Source organism: Populus alba, chromosome 11 (genome assembly GCF_005239225.2).
Source record: "Populus alba chromosome 11, ASM523922v2, whole genome shotgun sequence".
NCBI classification, from domain to species: Eukaryota; Viridiplantae; Streptophyta; class Magnoliopsida; order Malpighiales; family Salicaceae; genus Populus; species Populus alba.
Genome location: NC_133294.1, coordinates 16,056,114 through 16,069,785, shown reverse-complemented (window position 1 = coordinate 16,069,785; position 13,672 = coordinate 16,056,114). Strand labels below are relative to the sequence as shown.

General features: G+C 33.6%; 1 protein-coding gene across 1 annotated transcript; it reads right to left on the bottom strand.

Moving 5' to 3' along the window:
• Window positions 1-7,722: 7,722 nt before the first annotated feature.
• Window positions 7,723-12,964, bottom strand: LOC118047466 (calcium/calmodulin-regulated receptor-like kinase 1). The gene is made up of 8 exons (XM_035056769.2): window positions 12,687-12,964; window positions 11,371-11,731; window positions 10,603-10,756; window positions 9,842-9,968; window positions 9,405-9,490; window positions 9,217-9,288; window positions 8,825-9,028; window positions 7,723-8,366 (listed from the first exon to the last, which is right to left on the bottom strand). The coding sequence occupies exons 2-8, from the start codon at window positions 11,676-11,678 to the stop codon at window positions 8,025-8,027; spliced, it is 1,293 nt and encodes a 430-aa protein (XP_034912660.1). The 5' UTR covers window positions 11,679-11,731; window positions 12,687-12,964; the 3' UTR covers window positions 7,723-8,024.
• Window positions 12,965-13,672: the final 708 nt, after the last annotated feature.

Sequence of the window (13,672 nt, the reverse complement as noted above, 5' to 3'; positions counted from 1 at the left end):
GTTGTATCTGCCCCACAACACATTTGCACATCTCCTGCTACTTTATTGCTGCCCTCTCCATGACTGGAGTTATAACACACAGCAAAATTTTAATTCCAGTTAGTTGCTGAGCATAGTGATAGATTCAAGATTTGGGGACCCAAGTTACCTTGAAAGTACCCTCATAACATTTACCCGTGTAGGTGAATTTAAGAACAAATACTTTAAAGAAAAAAAGAAGAAAAGACTGTCTGATAATTAAATCTTGAATTGTAACGTCAGGTATCCCAGTTTGAATGGCAAAGTTAATGAGCTTGCAGGTTAATTTGAAAGGTACTGGAGTTGAAGACTTCGATTTATATGCTGCTAGTGCATTGAAATTTGAGGACTTCGAAATCCTGCTCACATGCATCAAACACTCTAAGACAAATTAAACCCAGCTAGTTAATGTTATTATATGAAGTCCTGTCTCACTTGAACACAAAGTAATAGAATAATCAAATGAATCAAGCTCAGTTTCCATTAGAGATAATTCAGAGGAGGATCCTAGACCCGTCTTTCATCAGCAGAAATTAGTGAGTCTATGCATATAAAACTAGTCTAAACATGTGTTTTCTTGAGGTGTAAAACATGCATGCTTTCAATAATGATAAATCTTGCTGTCCACTTGCATTACTCAGTACAAGAACTACATGTGGTCCTTGTTGGAGGTCTGTGCATGAGACAAGGGTGAGTCCAAACCAGCAGACAACAATCTAAACGAGTTACTGGAGAGTTAGGTTTGTTTTGTCTCATATTTTCACATCCCTTTTAGAGTTTTTTTCTGTAAATTCATTGACCAGGCTAATCTCTCGCCTGGAGCTTCTTGCAGATCCTGTTGGTGAAGAAGCAGCTAATGTTCAAGATGAGGTTAGGGTTCCGTTTCTCTCTTGCTTAAAAAATGGTAACTTTCCAGTTTCTTTAATCGTATCATTTTCCTTGCCGTAACATCTGTGAAACTGTAAATGCTGGCACATGCACCTCATAAATGAAGGTTAATCCTTGCAGCACCTCTCTGCATTATTTATGATTCCAGAAAAATTGATGGAATTCAGTTGACAGTATTAAATATTTCCGGGGGGAGTAGCTTGAGGTCAGATGAACACAAATTAAGATACTTAGCAGTTAGCACAGTCGATGTGGCCCCCGTGATTAGGACTCCTCGTTTTGGTGGGGATGCCATCTGCTGAGCTATGTTCAGACCGAGGGCTGCTGCCACGCTAACATACAAATACCTGTGTGTTTTTATGTTTTAAAAGGTATTTTTAAAAAAAATTATTTTTTTTATTTTTTTTTATTAATTTTAAATTAACATGTTTTTAGATGAAGCATGCTGAACCATTGGACTGATTTTAGCTGTTGTGCTTTAGACTTGCTCTCAAATTAGGTGATTCTAGGAACTCTGATGTAAAAAACAACAAATTAAATAATTAGATTTGAATTTAATGCCTTTTTCCCCCACCCTTTATTTAAATTAAATAGTTTATCTTCTGGTCTTGGTAAAAAAATAATTTAGGGTATGATAGAGCTGTTACAAATGACAAGAAAGAATTAGAAAAGACAGCCCAGTGTAATTTGAAAGAATGATTCTAATGGAATAATAAAATTGTCAGTTTGTGCTAATTTTCCTGTTTTTTTGTTTTGTCTCTCTTGTTGTCTCTTTCATTATCTCTTCCATAGATGTAATATCTAAACTGGTCTGAAGAGCTAATTTAAAACCTAATTGATTTAAAATCTAAACCAATTTAGATTAAAAAAATAAAATAAAAAATTAAATCTAAATTAACTCTTTTACCTAGCCAAAATTCACTTTCAACATGTTAATATATATATATATATATATATATATATATATATTTTTTTTTTTTTGATAAAAAACAACACCATTTCATTCATTTTTAATTCTATTTTTCTTGGGTCAACCTATGAACCCATCCTGGCCTCAATTGAGCTTTACAACTAAGCTGTCGTCTTCTCTTCCTGCTTTAATATTTATAGATTGATTGGAACGGTTGAAATTGTGTTCCCTTAAATTTTATTTTATTTTTTATAAAAAAAATTTATATTTTTTTATATTGTTTTAATGTGCTGATATCAAAAATAATTTTTAAAAAATAAAAAAAATTATTTAAATATATTTCTAACAAAATAAAATATTTTAAACCACAACCGCAATTATAATTTTAAACAGATCCCTGGACAACCATGTTGGACAACCATGTTCGTAGGCATGTGCACAGGTTGACAAAAATTCCTGAAAAATAAGATAAATTGGTGTGGAGCGGTTTCCTTGAAATTCACATGTGAATAAATGCATTAGGTTTAATTGGTCTAAACATGGGACCAAAACAACCTCATTGAGATTGACCCATGTTTGGACCAGAACAACTTCATTGAAGACCTCATTGAGCTTTTCATGGGTCAATTGGTCTAGAGTGGCTAGGGATTTAACTGAATTATGGTCCTACACTCCTAATGAAGATTAGTATAAAATAACAAGATCAATGTAGCAACCAGCAAGGAAATGCAAATGAAAGTGAAAGCTTTTATGTTAATTGAGGGAGTTGGTTTTAAACAAAGCTGCATCACTTTGATTTAATCCATTTCACAATCATCTTTCATGGCATTGGACTGATTGTTATTTCCTATGATTATTCTCATAGTTATTGTTGTTATTCATTTTAGGGCTTCATATAAATAAAATAATAATAATAAAAAAAGAAAATATAAAAAAAATGCTAGAAGAAAATCACAAAAATAAATCAATAAAAAAAAATACCAGAATGCTTGAGAAATTACCAAAGACTAATTGAGGAAGATCAAAATATACAAGATTGAAAAACATCGACATTATATTTTCGATAGATAAAGGCCTTGTGGCAAAGGAAAATTCAATTTGAGGAAGGAAATGTTCAAGGACTCAATTGGAATTTTGCAAGGTCTAATTAAATTTATTAAGGGCTTAATTGTAAGAAAAAATAATTTTTGAAGTTAGGCTTTAATTGGAAGAAATTCAAGTCTGGGGGTTGAATTGCAATTTTAAGAGTTAATTTGGTCAAGTTAGGGGTTTAATTGTATAAATATTGAAGTTTGATCGGTAATTAGAGATTTGATTGAAAACAAATCCAAAACCAATGACAAAATTGAAAAATACGCATGAATGTTGGGCTACAATTGATCAAATTAGGGGCCAAATTGAAGAAATTAAAAGTTTGTTGGTCAATTAAGGGTCAAATGCACACATTTAGAATCAAGGACTAAAATGAAAATAACGGTAAACTTTAGGGCTGATAATTGAGTTTGAAAAATGTAAAATTGTATTAAATTAAAAGTTTGGAGGTAAATTACAGGTACAATTAAAAGCAATTAGAAGAACAGAGACTCAATTGAAATTCTCTAATTCCCAAATTAAGAACCCTAAATGACGCGTTGTTCAGACTTAATGAAGAGAAGGTGAATGAAACATCGTTTGTCAGCTTGCATCTTTGTTTTGACAGTTTCGATTAATTGAGTTGGCAACTTCAAATGTTTAAATATGGAGTTACAAACTTTCAAATTAAGTAAGGTTGAATCCAAATGAAAGATGTGTTTTTTTAGGTGTTTAATATATATTTTTTTGCTTTATTTTTGTTTTTAGGTTATTTTCAGGTCAAATCATAATTTTTGGTTCGGTGTATGGTTGAACAAAAAATTTTGGGTCAACCCAGTTGAGTCAAAAAATTTTGGGTGTTTAATACCATGTTTAGTTTGCCATAATTTTTGTTAAAGGGTTTTTGGGTTTAAGAGTGTGTTTGGCAAACACACTTTAAGCCTATTTTTGTTAGTTTTATTACAAAGAAAATGAGTTTTTACCAAACAAAGCCTTAAATAAATAAAAATAAAAATAAAAATTTTCTTTTTTTGTTGTATATGGCTAAAAATCCTAAAGTTATTTAAGCATTTTGTTTTTTTAATCTAAAATATATTGACATGTTTTTTTTTTTATATAAAAAATATTACATGGATTTTACAACAAGTTTGTAAAATTCCAAAAAATTCTGGTTTACGTTTCAAAAATACAACAACAAATTTTTTTTTTGTTTCTTTTAATATACAAGATTATGAACTTATATGAAACTTTGAGACATTTCTTTTACACCATGTGTTCCATTACCCAAAATTTGAGATCGGTTAAGGTTTTTATTGACCAAAATATTTGACGGTGACTTTCATTTTCTTTTTTCTACTTATAAAGAATAAGAATCTCTTATCTTTTTCACTCATATTATTTTTTACAATCCCGATCCAGGAAAATAATCACCGTAACGCCTCATTCGTGACAGTTCTTGAAAAATTTCTTAGTTGTTGAACTGCATTACATCGATCTATGCACTTCTTGTTGCAGTACCGTCCAGAATAAATGTTTCATTCTACGTATTGATGTAGTCAATAGGCTGCTTTAAAGCGTATTGCTGACCCCATATGTCTGTGTATAGCATTTTATTACCATTCAATTCTGGAGCACCTCTAGTTTAATGATAAATTTCTTCTTTCTATGCACACAATCGGTGGCTTCAGATCAGTTTGCCACCGCAAGACACGATTCCATTGTTACGGCAACAGGATTAATGTCTTGCCAGCATTAATAACGGGAATGAATTTCCAGAATTAGCAATGTAGGACATCGGAAAAACAACATATACCGAACAGACCAAGAGTTAGAAAATAAAACATTTACTTAGTTTATATAAGACAAATAAATGCAGTTTATCTTATGTAAGGTATATTAGAAATGTTCACATATTTCTTTTATGTAATTTGCCTCATTACTCAAACTCTGAAACCAATTAAAGATTTTATTAATCAAAATATTAGATGGTGACTTTCATTTTCTTTTTCTACAGACAACCAGTGGGTTTGGTCACTGAGAATATGTTGCTTCATTTATTTCTATTCGTCACTTCCGCCTGTGCTGTAATGAACTGCTACATTGCCAGCATAGGCTATAAATTTCAACACTTGTATCCTGTGACAATTTTGCCAGAGATTTGATCTTGTAGATTTGGTAAATGTTGTCAGAAAGATCAATGACCTTTACTCTTACTCATGGCTAGAGGCTATGATCTAGGTAACATGTGATAGTTTCGCACATCATATCTTTAATGCCATGCCTGCACTTAAACCTCAAGTCTCTTATCTTCTTTGATGAAATCTTTGGATGTATTGAACCTTGTTTTTCCTCTGATAACCTGAAGATGTGAAAAAAAAAAATGTTTTAAAGTAGTAAAAATCCCAAGTGAATTGTTATTTGACCTTTAACGTTGTTAAGAATGCAAAATATCATATTTTCATTCCTTAATGTATATTCTTCTATACTTATTTGATGCCTAAATATACTCATGATTTTTATATTTTGATCTAGGAGGCAAAAAAAGGCGTTATGGGCTAAGCAAAGCTAATTGGACAATTCTGTATAGTTTCAACATAACTTTGTAATCTAGGCATAATTCTCTCATCCGAACCCCCGATTGAGATGATTCAAAATGTTATGGAATCCTAAGAAATATCTCTAGAACCTTAATGTTTTGAGTTTGGAGAGATACTTATTGAATCAAAATCGAAAATGGGTATAAAGCCGCTGCACCTGTATTGCCAACATGCTAGAACGTTTTTGGACATGTAAATCTATTATGATGTGATTTATTTTCAGAAACTTCTAGACTTGGCGCATGAATTCCAGCTGAAGACATCACTTTCCTTGTTATATTAGAACTCTATTTTCAGATTGATCAACTGTCAAAGCAAATAAAGATAGTGATAACGAATCTACAATCTTTGGAAGCTAACGAAGATACATGCAAGAGAAAGAAGGGAGAACTCCAATTCTAATGGAATCAATATGCAACAAAGGAGTTGCAATCATGGTAAGGTATATGGACAACAAGAAAAACTTAAGATGAGAATACAATGTGAATCTACCGAGAATTGAGTTCCCAGTATTTGGTGGTGATAATCCCAGGGGGTGGATTCGAAAGTGCAGGAAGTATTTCAAGATGCACTATGAACTACCAGTACAACAATGGCTGGAAGTTGCTTCAATGTACTTAGAAGGAAAGTCAGAGATTTGGTTTGAGGGGATCTTGCTGGGAAATAATGATTTGACGAACTGGAAAGCACTCTGTATGAGATTTGGAAGCCATAGTGATGTCGTGGAAGAATTCAACAAATTAGAGCAGAAAAAAGGAACTGATGAGTACATTAAAAGATTAAAATCTCTGATGAAAACTATTAATCCCATGCTGCCAGAATCATATTACGTGTCCAGTTTCATTAGTGGATTAAAGGAAGAGATTAAGTTAAAGATTCTCTAGCCGACTACTTTAATACAAGCCTTTGATCAGGCGAAGTGGCTTGAAAAATCAATTGTTGCAGTTGTAAGAAGAAACATAATTGCTCCCAGAATCAGTTCTTCATTTAACAATGAAAGATCAGCAGGTATTACACCCTATAAACCTTTCAACCAGCATGGAGTTGATGAGAAATCTAGTCCAAAACAATCTACAGATACACTTTATGAACAAAGAAGGACACTTGGATTATGCTTTAAATGTGACGATAAATTTGTACCTGGACATAAATGTGGTGTTAAAGGGATTGATTTGATTGAGGGAAGGGAGGATGAAAAGGAGAAATTCTTAGAAACAGAAGTAAAGGAACAAGGTTGTTGTTTTGGGATTGGTTAAATAGTCTCAGATGTTCATGAAGAGGCAACATATGGGAAGACCTAGAGGAATTAAGCATGCAGTTCCCAGATTTTGTTATGGATTCTTGAGGTCAAGAACTCTTTGATTGAGGGGGTCTTGTTAGGACACCAGGAATGAAGAGTACAGTATTAGCCATTGACAATGCAGTGTGCGCAAGACAGCTACCAGAAGAAGAATTGTAGCATGCGCATATAATAATCAAACTTCAATTTTTTCACTTTAGCCAAAACCCATGTGGAGATTACCATCAACATTCAAAATCTCAAAAAAGAAAATGCAGTTTCAGAAGTAAAATCACGAAGATTTATAGTCTTCGGCTATGAAGTTAATGACCAACTACTGAAAGAACAATTAAATTCCAACTTAAGCAAGATCCATTTTAGTATAGCATACGAAATCTGCGTAAAACAATCACTTTACAAGTTATCAAACATAAATAATCAACCGACTATCAAAATTCAAGAGCATTAAAAATATATATGAAAAAAAAACCAGTGGAAAGAAATCAGAGAGGATTGCAGCCTACTTTTAGAGGGGAGAGAGAAGGAAGTGATAGGCGTTGGCCAAAGAATGAGTTAGAGGGGAAGAGTGAAAGAGAGGACATTGAGCTTTGAAGTGCAGCCATTGCTGCCATTTCTTCTTTCTGGTCACGCTCTGGTTGCCATTTTTTCTTCTGCTACTACTTGGTCACGCTCTGGCCTGTTTTGCTTTTGACACCGAATAGACGGGTAATGAAAGATAGCGTTTGTTTTGTCAGCAGATGATGTTTGCCTGATCAACGATGCTGTTTCTTGTTCTTCGTTATGAAATGGTGGCTTTCTTGGCCCTGTTTCTGATTCATTGTTTAAAAAGTAACGATTCATCCCCAAAATAGATGGGCACAAGCTTAGTAATTCTGACTATGATCCAAGTGCATTTCATAACATGGCGCTGACACTTTCAAGGGAAATGTGAACACAGCTCAAGTAAAAGAGGTGTTATTTTCCTTGCATTTTCATTCGTGATTCATAGTATCAATGTACAAAATCATGGATGTCTTTTTATCAAAGCGAAAGAGAGAGAAGGGACCTAGTTATGTTACAAAAAAGAAGAAACCTATAAACAAACTGAATGTATCCTCTACTCTTCTAACTCAGAAGAGGGAAAAAAAACCCCATAACTACAAATCTGCTCGCCTAGCTCCTTTTGAACTGCATGTATATATCACAAACCAAAACCAAAACCATGGGCTGTCCCGAATGAACAAATTGTTTAAAATCATCTCTATACTTCACCAGTGTCAGCATTGTCAACTGACTCCTCTCTTCGGTGGTGGTGTTCAGAGAGAGGAGTTCTGATTTCTTGTTGGTCCATATCAATGGAAATTTCGTCTGCTGTGGTGGCAGAAAGGGACTTCTTGAGATGCTTCTTATCGTGCCTCAATTTGAGGATCCTGGAAAGAACTTGCACAATGTCTCGCATGGAAGGCCGTTTTCTTGGGGCACGGTTGACGCATTTATATGCTAGAACTGCCACTTCATTGAGCTCTTGAACATCAAATTTCCCATCCAGACGTGGATCAACTATTTCCTCCCACCCAACTTTTCCCTCAGTATTCATTGCTGCCTGTTCATCATATTAGAAAAACGGGTTTAAACTACAAACAGAAAAGGAAAAGACTGACGTACATATCCACTGGACCAACAGAAGCTAACATGACCTTTCTTTTCAAATGAGAGCAGACATTGTTCTGAAATGCAATGGAGAAGGTTACACAAGGAATTGAAAACAGTTCATGATGAAGTATAACAAATAACAGTTAGTTTAAGACCCTTCAATGTTAGCATTCTTTTCCAATTTATTCTTATTCAAGGGAAAGCTGTTCGTGTTACCTATTTGGAAGTATTCTTAGTCTCCGTCACAAGTGAGGGCATAGTTTGTGCATTAAAAAACCAATATCCAATGAATGGATGTTGAAATAAATAAGTTACATAGAAAAACCATCTGAACTTTGGCAAAAGTTTCAATTTGATTGTTGTATTTGAAGTTAACCATCCACCTGAGAAAGAGTTGTTGAGACTTACAAGTTCAACATATTCTAGAAGACCTTGTTGAGGATTTCTGCCAGCTATAAGCTCAAAGAGCAACACTCCATAGCTGTAGACATCACTTTTCTTTGTGAACGTCCTTGAAGATACATATTCAGGATCAAGATACCCAAAAGTTCCCCTTATATTGGCTGCATGTTCTTCCACCATCTCTTCTCTTGAAAGCCCAAAATCAGCTACCTACTTGAACCAACATGAACAGGAGTATGAAATTAGCATGAGAACCTAACACTTGTTGATAGAAGAAAAACAACCATGATTGCACACATTGAATTAAACTAAGTTTTTCTTTAATATTCAAAACATTGGATGAAACTTTACTGTAATTTCTCACAAGGCAAAGTTTTTGTAATACACAGCGGACATACCCTGGCTCTCATACACTGATCCAACAGAATGTTGGAAGATTTAATGTCCCGGTGAATCACAGGAGGAACTGCCTGCAGCATAATATATAGAAAATAGTAAATTTCTCATGGATAAAATAATGAAGAAGTTTTATTACCATGGAGGACATGCATGCACACAAAAGAGTCCGCATAAAAAGAAAATTTACCCCATTGTGGAGATACTCCAAGCCCCTTGCTACATCTAAAGCAATATAAACCCTCAAATCCCAGTTCAATGGTTTGAGGTCTTCTCCTGCGTGAAGAAGAAAACAGTGTCACTTTTCACAATCACCACAATCAAATCTCTTCATGGTGATTCTTGATCCTTGCTACAGGATAGACAACTACAAAAAAGGCCACAATGGTATGTTCCAGTTTTTTTAGCTAGAGCTCTCCTAGAGAGTGACAGGCAATTTCAAATTGCTGAAATCTGTCATACCTGAGCTTTACAAGTGACATAAACATTGATCTCTGTAACAAAGTGATGGTCAATCAAAGTGCAACTATTTTACTTGCAATCTGAGACGCAGATGTTCATCTGACTACAGCTTCCAGAAAGTTTGTGTGTGTATTTCTACCATACACAAAATTGATGTCAACTTACTGTATAAATGAGAAGCCAAGCTGCCTTCACTCATATAGACATATATAAGCATATGCTGGCCCTTTTCTGCACAATATCCAACCAAGTTCACAAGGTTTCTGTGATGCAACCTTCCCAATAGCATAACCTGAACATAATTAAAACAAAATTGAAAGGTTAAAAGCAATGAACAATTTGATAGCAGAAAAATGTCTACAGAAACAAGTGAGTCAATCAATGAAACAGTGACACATCAAACTTCATGCAGTAGGAGCAAAACAAGAAAAATTGTCCTCCAGAGTGAAGAATTTCTTATTTATGACCTCGGTATAACTTATTTCCTAAACAGAACATAATTTTACAATTGGCTGACTCTCTTGATTTCATCACACTCCAAAATTTCTGTCCATAAATCATGTGCAAAGCAGAGTAGATTATTTTTCACCATTTATGCGTGCAGCTCTTTCTGTGATGTTTATGGTATTTCCTTTCCACTCGTTACAAAACTTCATTAAAAACTTCCCCATCTGTTGACTAGCATGCCATTAGAAGTCAAACAAAAGGGGAAATAAATTTAGTCGTACCTTACTCAGATAATTAAAGAAACTGTTCAGAAACCAGATCCAGTTCTGTTCAAGATATGTTTGTGCCAGTTGTCATTTCTTGAATCAGGCTTGATGTAACACATGTATGCTAATGTTGAAGACACGTGCCAATAACAACTTGAAGTAACAGTAATAAACCAATATGAGCATGAAAGTGAAACTGTTAACCAGCAATACCTCCGTCTGAAATTCTTTCTCCCCTTGCTTAGAATCAGTTGCAAGCACTTTAACAGCAACAGTCTCATCCATTGTAATCTGAGCTTTATAAACAGGACCAAATGCTCCTTGTCCTATTAGTGTTGTAAAATTATAGGTTGCTTTTTGTAGATCCCTGCACGATAACACCAGGAACAAAATTTAATCATGAACCTAAAGAAAGAGAACTATACACTAACATGAATTACTGATCATAATCCTATTCAGAGTTATAGATTAAAGAGATTGCAAGCGTAACAAAATACCACAGTTATAGATTAAAGAGATTGCATATCCTACTCAAATGTAATTCTGTTGCAGCACACATAACAACACATCAGGAGGTTAAACCCATACAAAGCATTCAAGCCATCCTCTACATCAAGAGATTAATAATCAGATATTAAACACATTCTGAACTTAAAAAGCTCCAGTAGTTTCTCCTTCTATCTTAGACCCCCAAAATAAGCTATTTGCAGGTATAATTGAACTTCAAATCAGATCATTTTGAAGACTCCAAATTTGAAGCACAATTATCCATTCACCATCATCAACTGTTCCAAGCAGCACAGGACCTTCTACATGTGCTGGAGCCAATACGCAGAAAACAAACTCTAACATCATAATAATTATGATCAGGTCACTCAATTGCAATCAGCCTCATCACTCTATCATATGTATAACCACAAAGTAATTTCATTCAAAATCAACAGATAGGTCATCACCGAAACAGATTAGAGAAAAACATACTTGTAAGAAAACTCAGGTATCCCAGAAACTGAAACCACATGACTCCTCTTAAATCCTTCCAGCCACAAGGGCACCCTGTTTCTTCCGGCTTTCACAGGTGACTCTGGATCAATGGTCGAGTCAGACATAACAGTACATGCATCTGCACCATTAGCCCGGATAGGGATCTTCGCCGCCCTCCTAGAACTGCTACTTCCAATCTGCGACCGCTTTCTATGGTACCTCAAACAAAACAGCGCTAAAATAGCCAAAAACACTCCAATCACCACCCCAATTGAAATCCCAATAATCAACCCTGATGACTCCATTTTTGTGTTCTATTTCACTATTTGCTATTGAATTCTCCAATCCATTGATACATCTGCTAAAAAGAAAATCTTGGTCAGTGTTAAAGAAAATCACGCCACTTTGCATCTTATAACAAGAAGCCAAATATACACACATTTTCTATAGTTACGTCAGTAGTTAACAGATTCTTGAATCTGACCTTTCAATTATCATTTTTAACAATAGATTTCCTTGAAATTTATATGCTAGCAAATCATGGAATTAATAACAAAAGGGTAGTCAAAGTTATAATTCTGTTTAACTAAAAATACAAGTCAATTTGCAGACTAGTATTAAATTGTTAAAAAAGACAGAAACAACAACTCTGCATTCAGCCTGAATAGTCTACCTTGTAAAAACTGATACAATATGTTTACACTACGTAAGGAACCCATTTTCCAATTTGTCCTTAATTAAGCATCATTAACACATAATCATTCACTAAACAAGCAAAGAAAAAAAAACGAAACCCAATTTTATAACTAAAAAGAAGAAGAAAAACCCACCATCCGTACTTCATAAAAACTTGAATTCCTTCTTGAATAATGTTCAAAAAGAGGAAGCCACAAAGATAAAAGTTGAAGAAAAAGAGAAGCAAGCAAAACTATTTAACACATTAAATCGTGGACTTAATTTAGATTACTGAGAAAGGATTTGCATTGAAAAGCATAATAAAAAATACAGCTTGATCAATGCTTGTAAATCGCAAAACATTAACTCATTCTGACCTGTATGATTAACAAAGACTTACTCCAAAAAGACAGCATCTTTAAACCATTCAACGTTCGCACACAAACTTTTATACACCAGTCCAATTATATTCAAACCAACAACACAAACACACAACACATTTATGATCTGTTTGGTTCAGAAGAAAGAAGAACTAATAAACCCCAGATCAGAAATGGAAAAAAGAAAAGCAAAGACAAATTCTCTTAAGAAACGTAAGAAGTTTTCCTCCCATTTTCGGGTTCAAAAATATTCATTACCTGTTTGCTTCGTTGGCAGAGAAAGGGAAACTGTTTGAGAGAATTACTGACCGTTACAGCAAGCTAAGGAGAAAAAAGAGATTTTGAGATTATTTTTTTTGGTGAAAAGAGAAAAGTGAGGTTTTTTTATATGATTTTGTGAGAGAGAGGAGAGAATCCAAAGAATGCAGAGAAAAAGAGCAGGAGCTGCAGGCAGGCAGGATGTGCTCCAAGGAGAAGAGGTACACTCTTGATATTGTGTTAGACAGACAAAGACAGAGCTAATGACAGTTTTTTTTTTTTCTTTTTTATTTTTGTGTATTTTTATTTTAAAATTGCGTGAGGAGCCGCCGCTTTGCACTAATAAAAAATGCGCCTCCGGGATTCGAGAGAGTAAAAATAAAATAAAAAAAATTGATTTTTTTTTTTCTTTTTGTTGTTTGATGTGCCTTTTCTCACAAATAGACCCTTACATAATGGTCCGAATGGGAGGATATTACTTCATAATTAAAATTCTCATGAATTACTGAATTTTGATTTGAGGGAAGTGGGTTTAATGTATATTTAAGTAGTAATGATGAGTATTAAAAAAACAAAAAAAAACTCTATGAATGTATATCGTTAAATTAATGAGATCTGAATTCTAATTGTTGGTTTATATTTTAAGCTTTTTATTATAATTTTGTATATATATTTAATATATAGTTATATATAAATAATATGTTATTTCTTATTCCCAAAAGTAAATTTAATTCAAATTCATAATTAAACTACAACACAATGAATATGACCAACTAATAGATTTTTCTCCAGCCACTTCCTAATTCAATTCATGAAAGCTTATTTCTATGCAAGAAAATATCATATTATTTTTATAATATGACCATATATATATATATATATGTATATGCTTGGTTAAATGGATGAAAACCAAGAAATAAAAATAAATATGTTTTTGAAATGATTTTAGAATGAATTTTTATCATTTTAAAATAAAAAAAATTAAA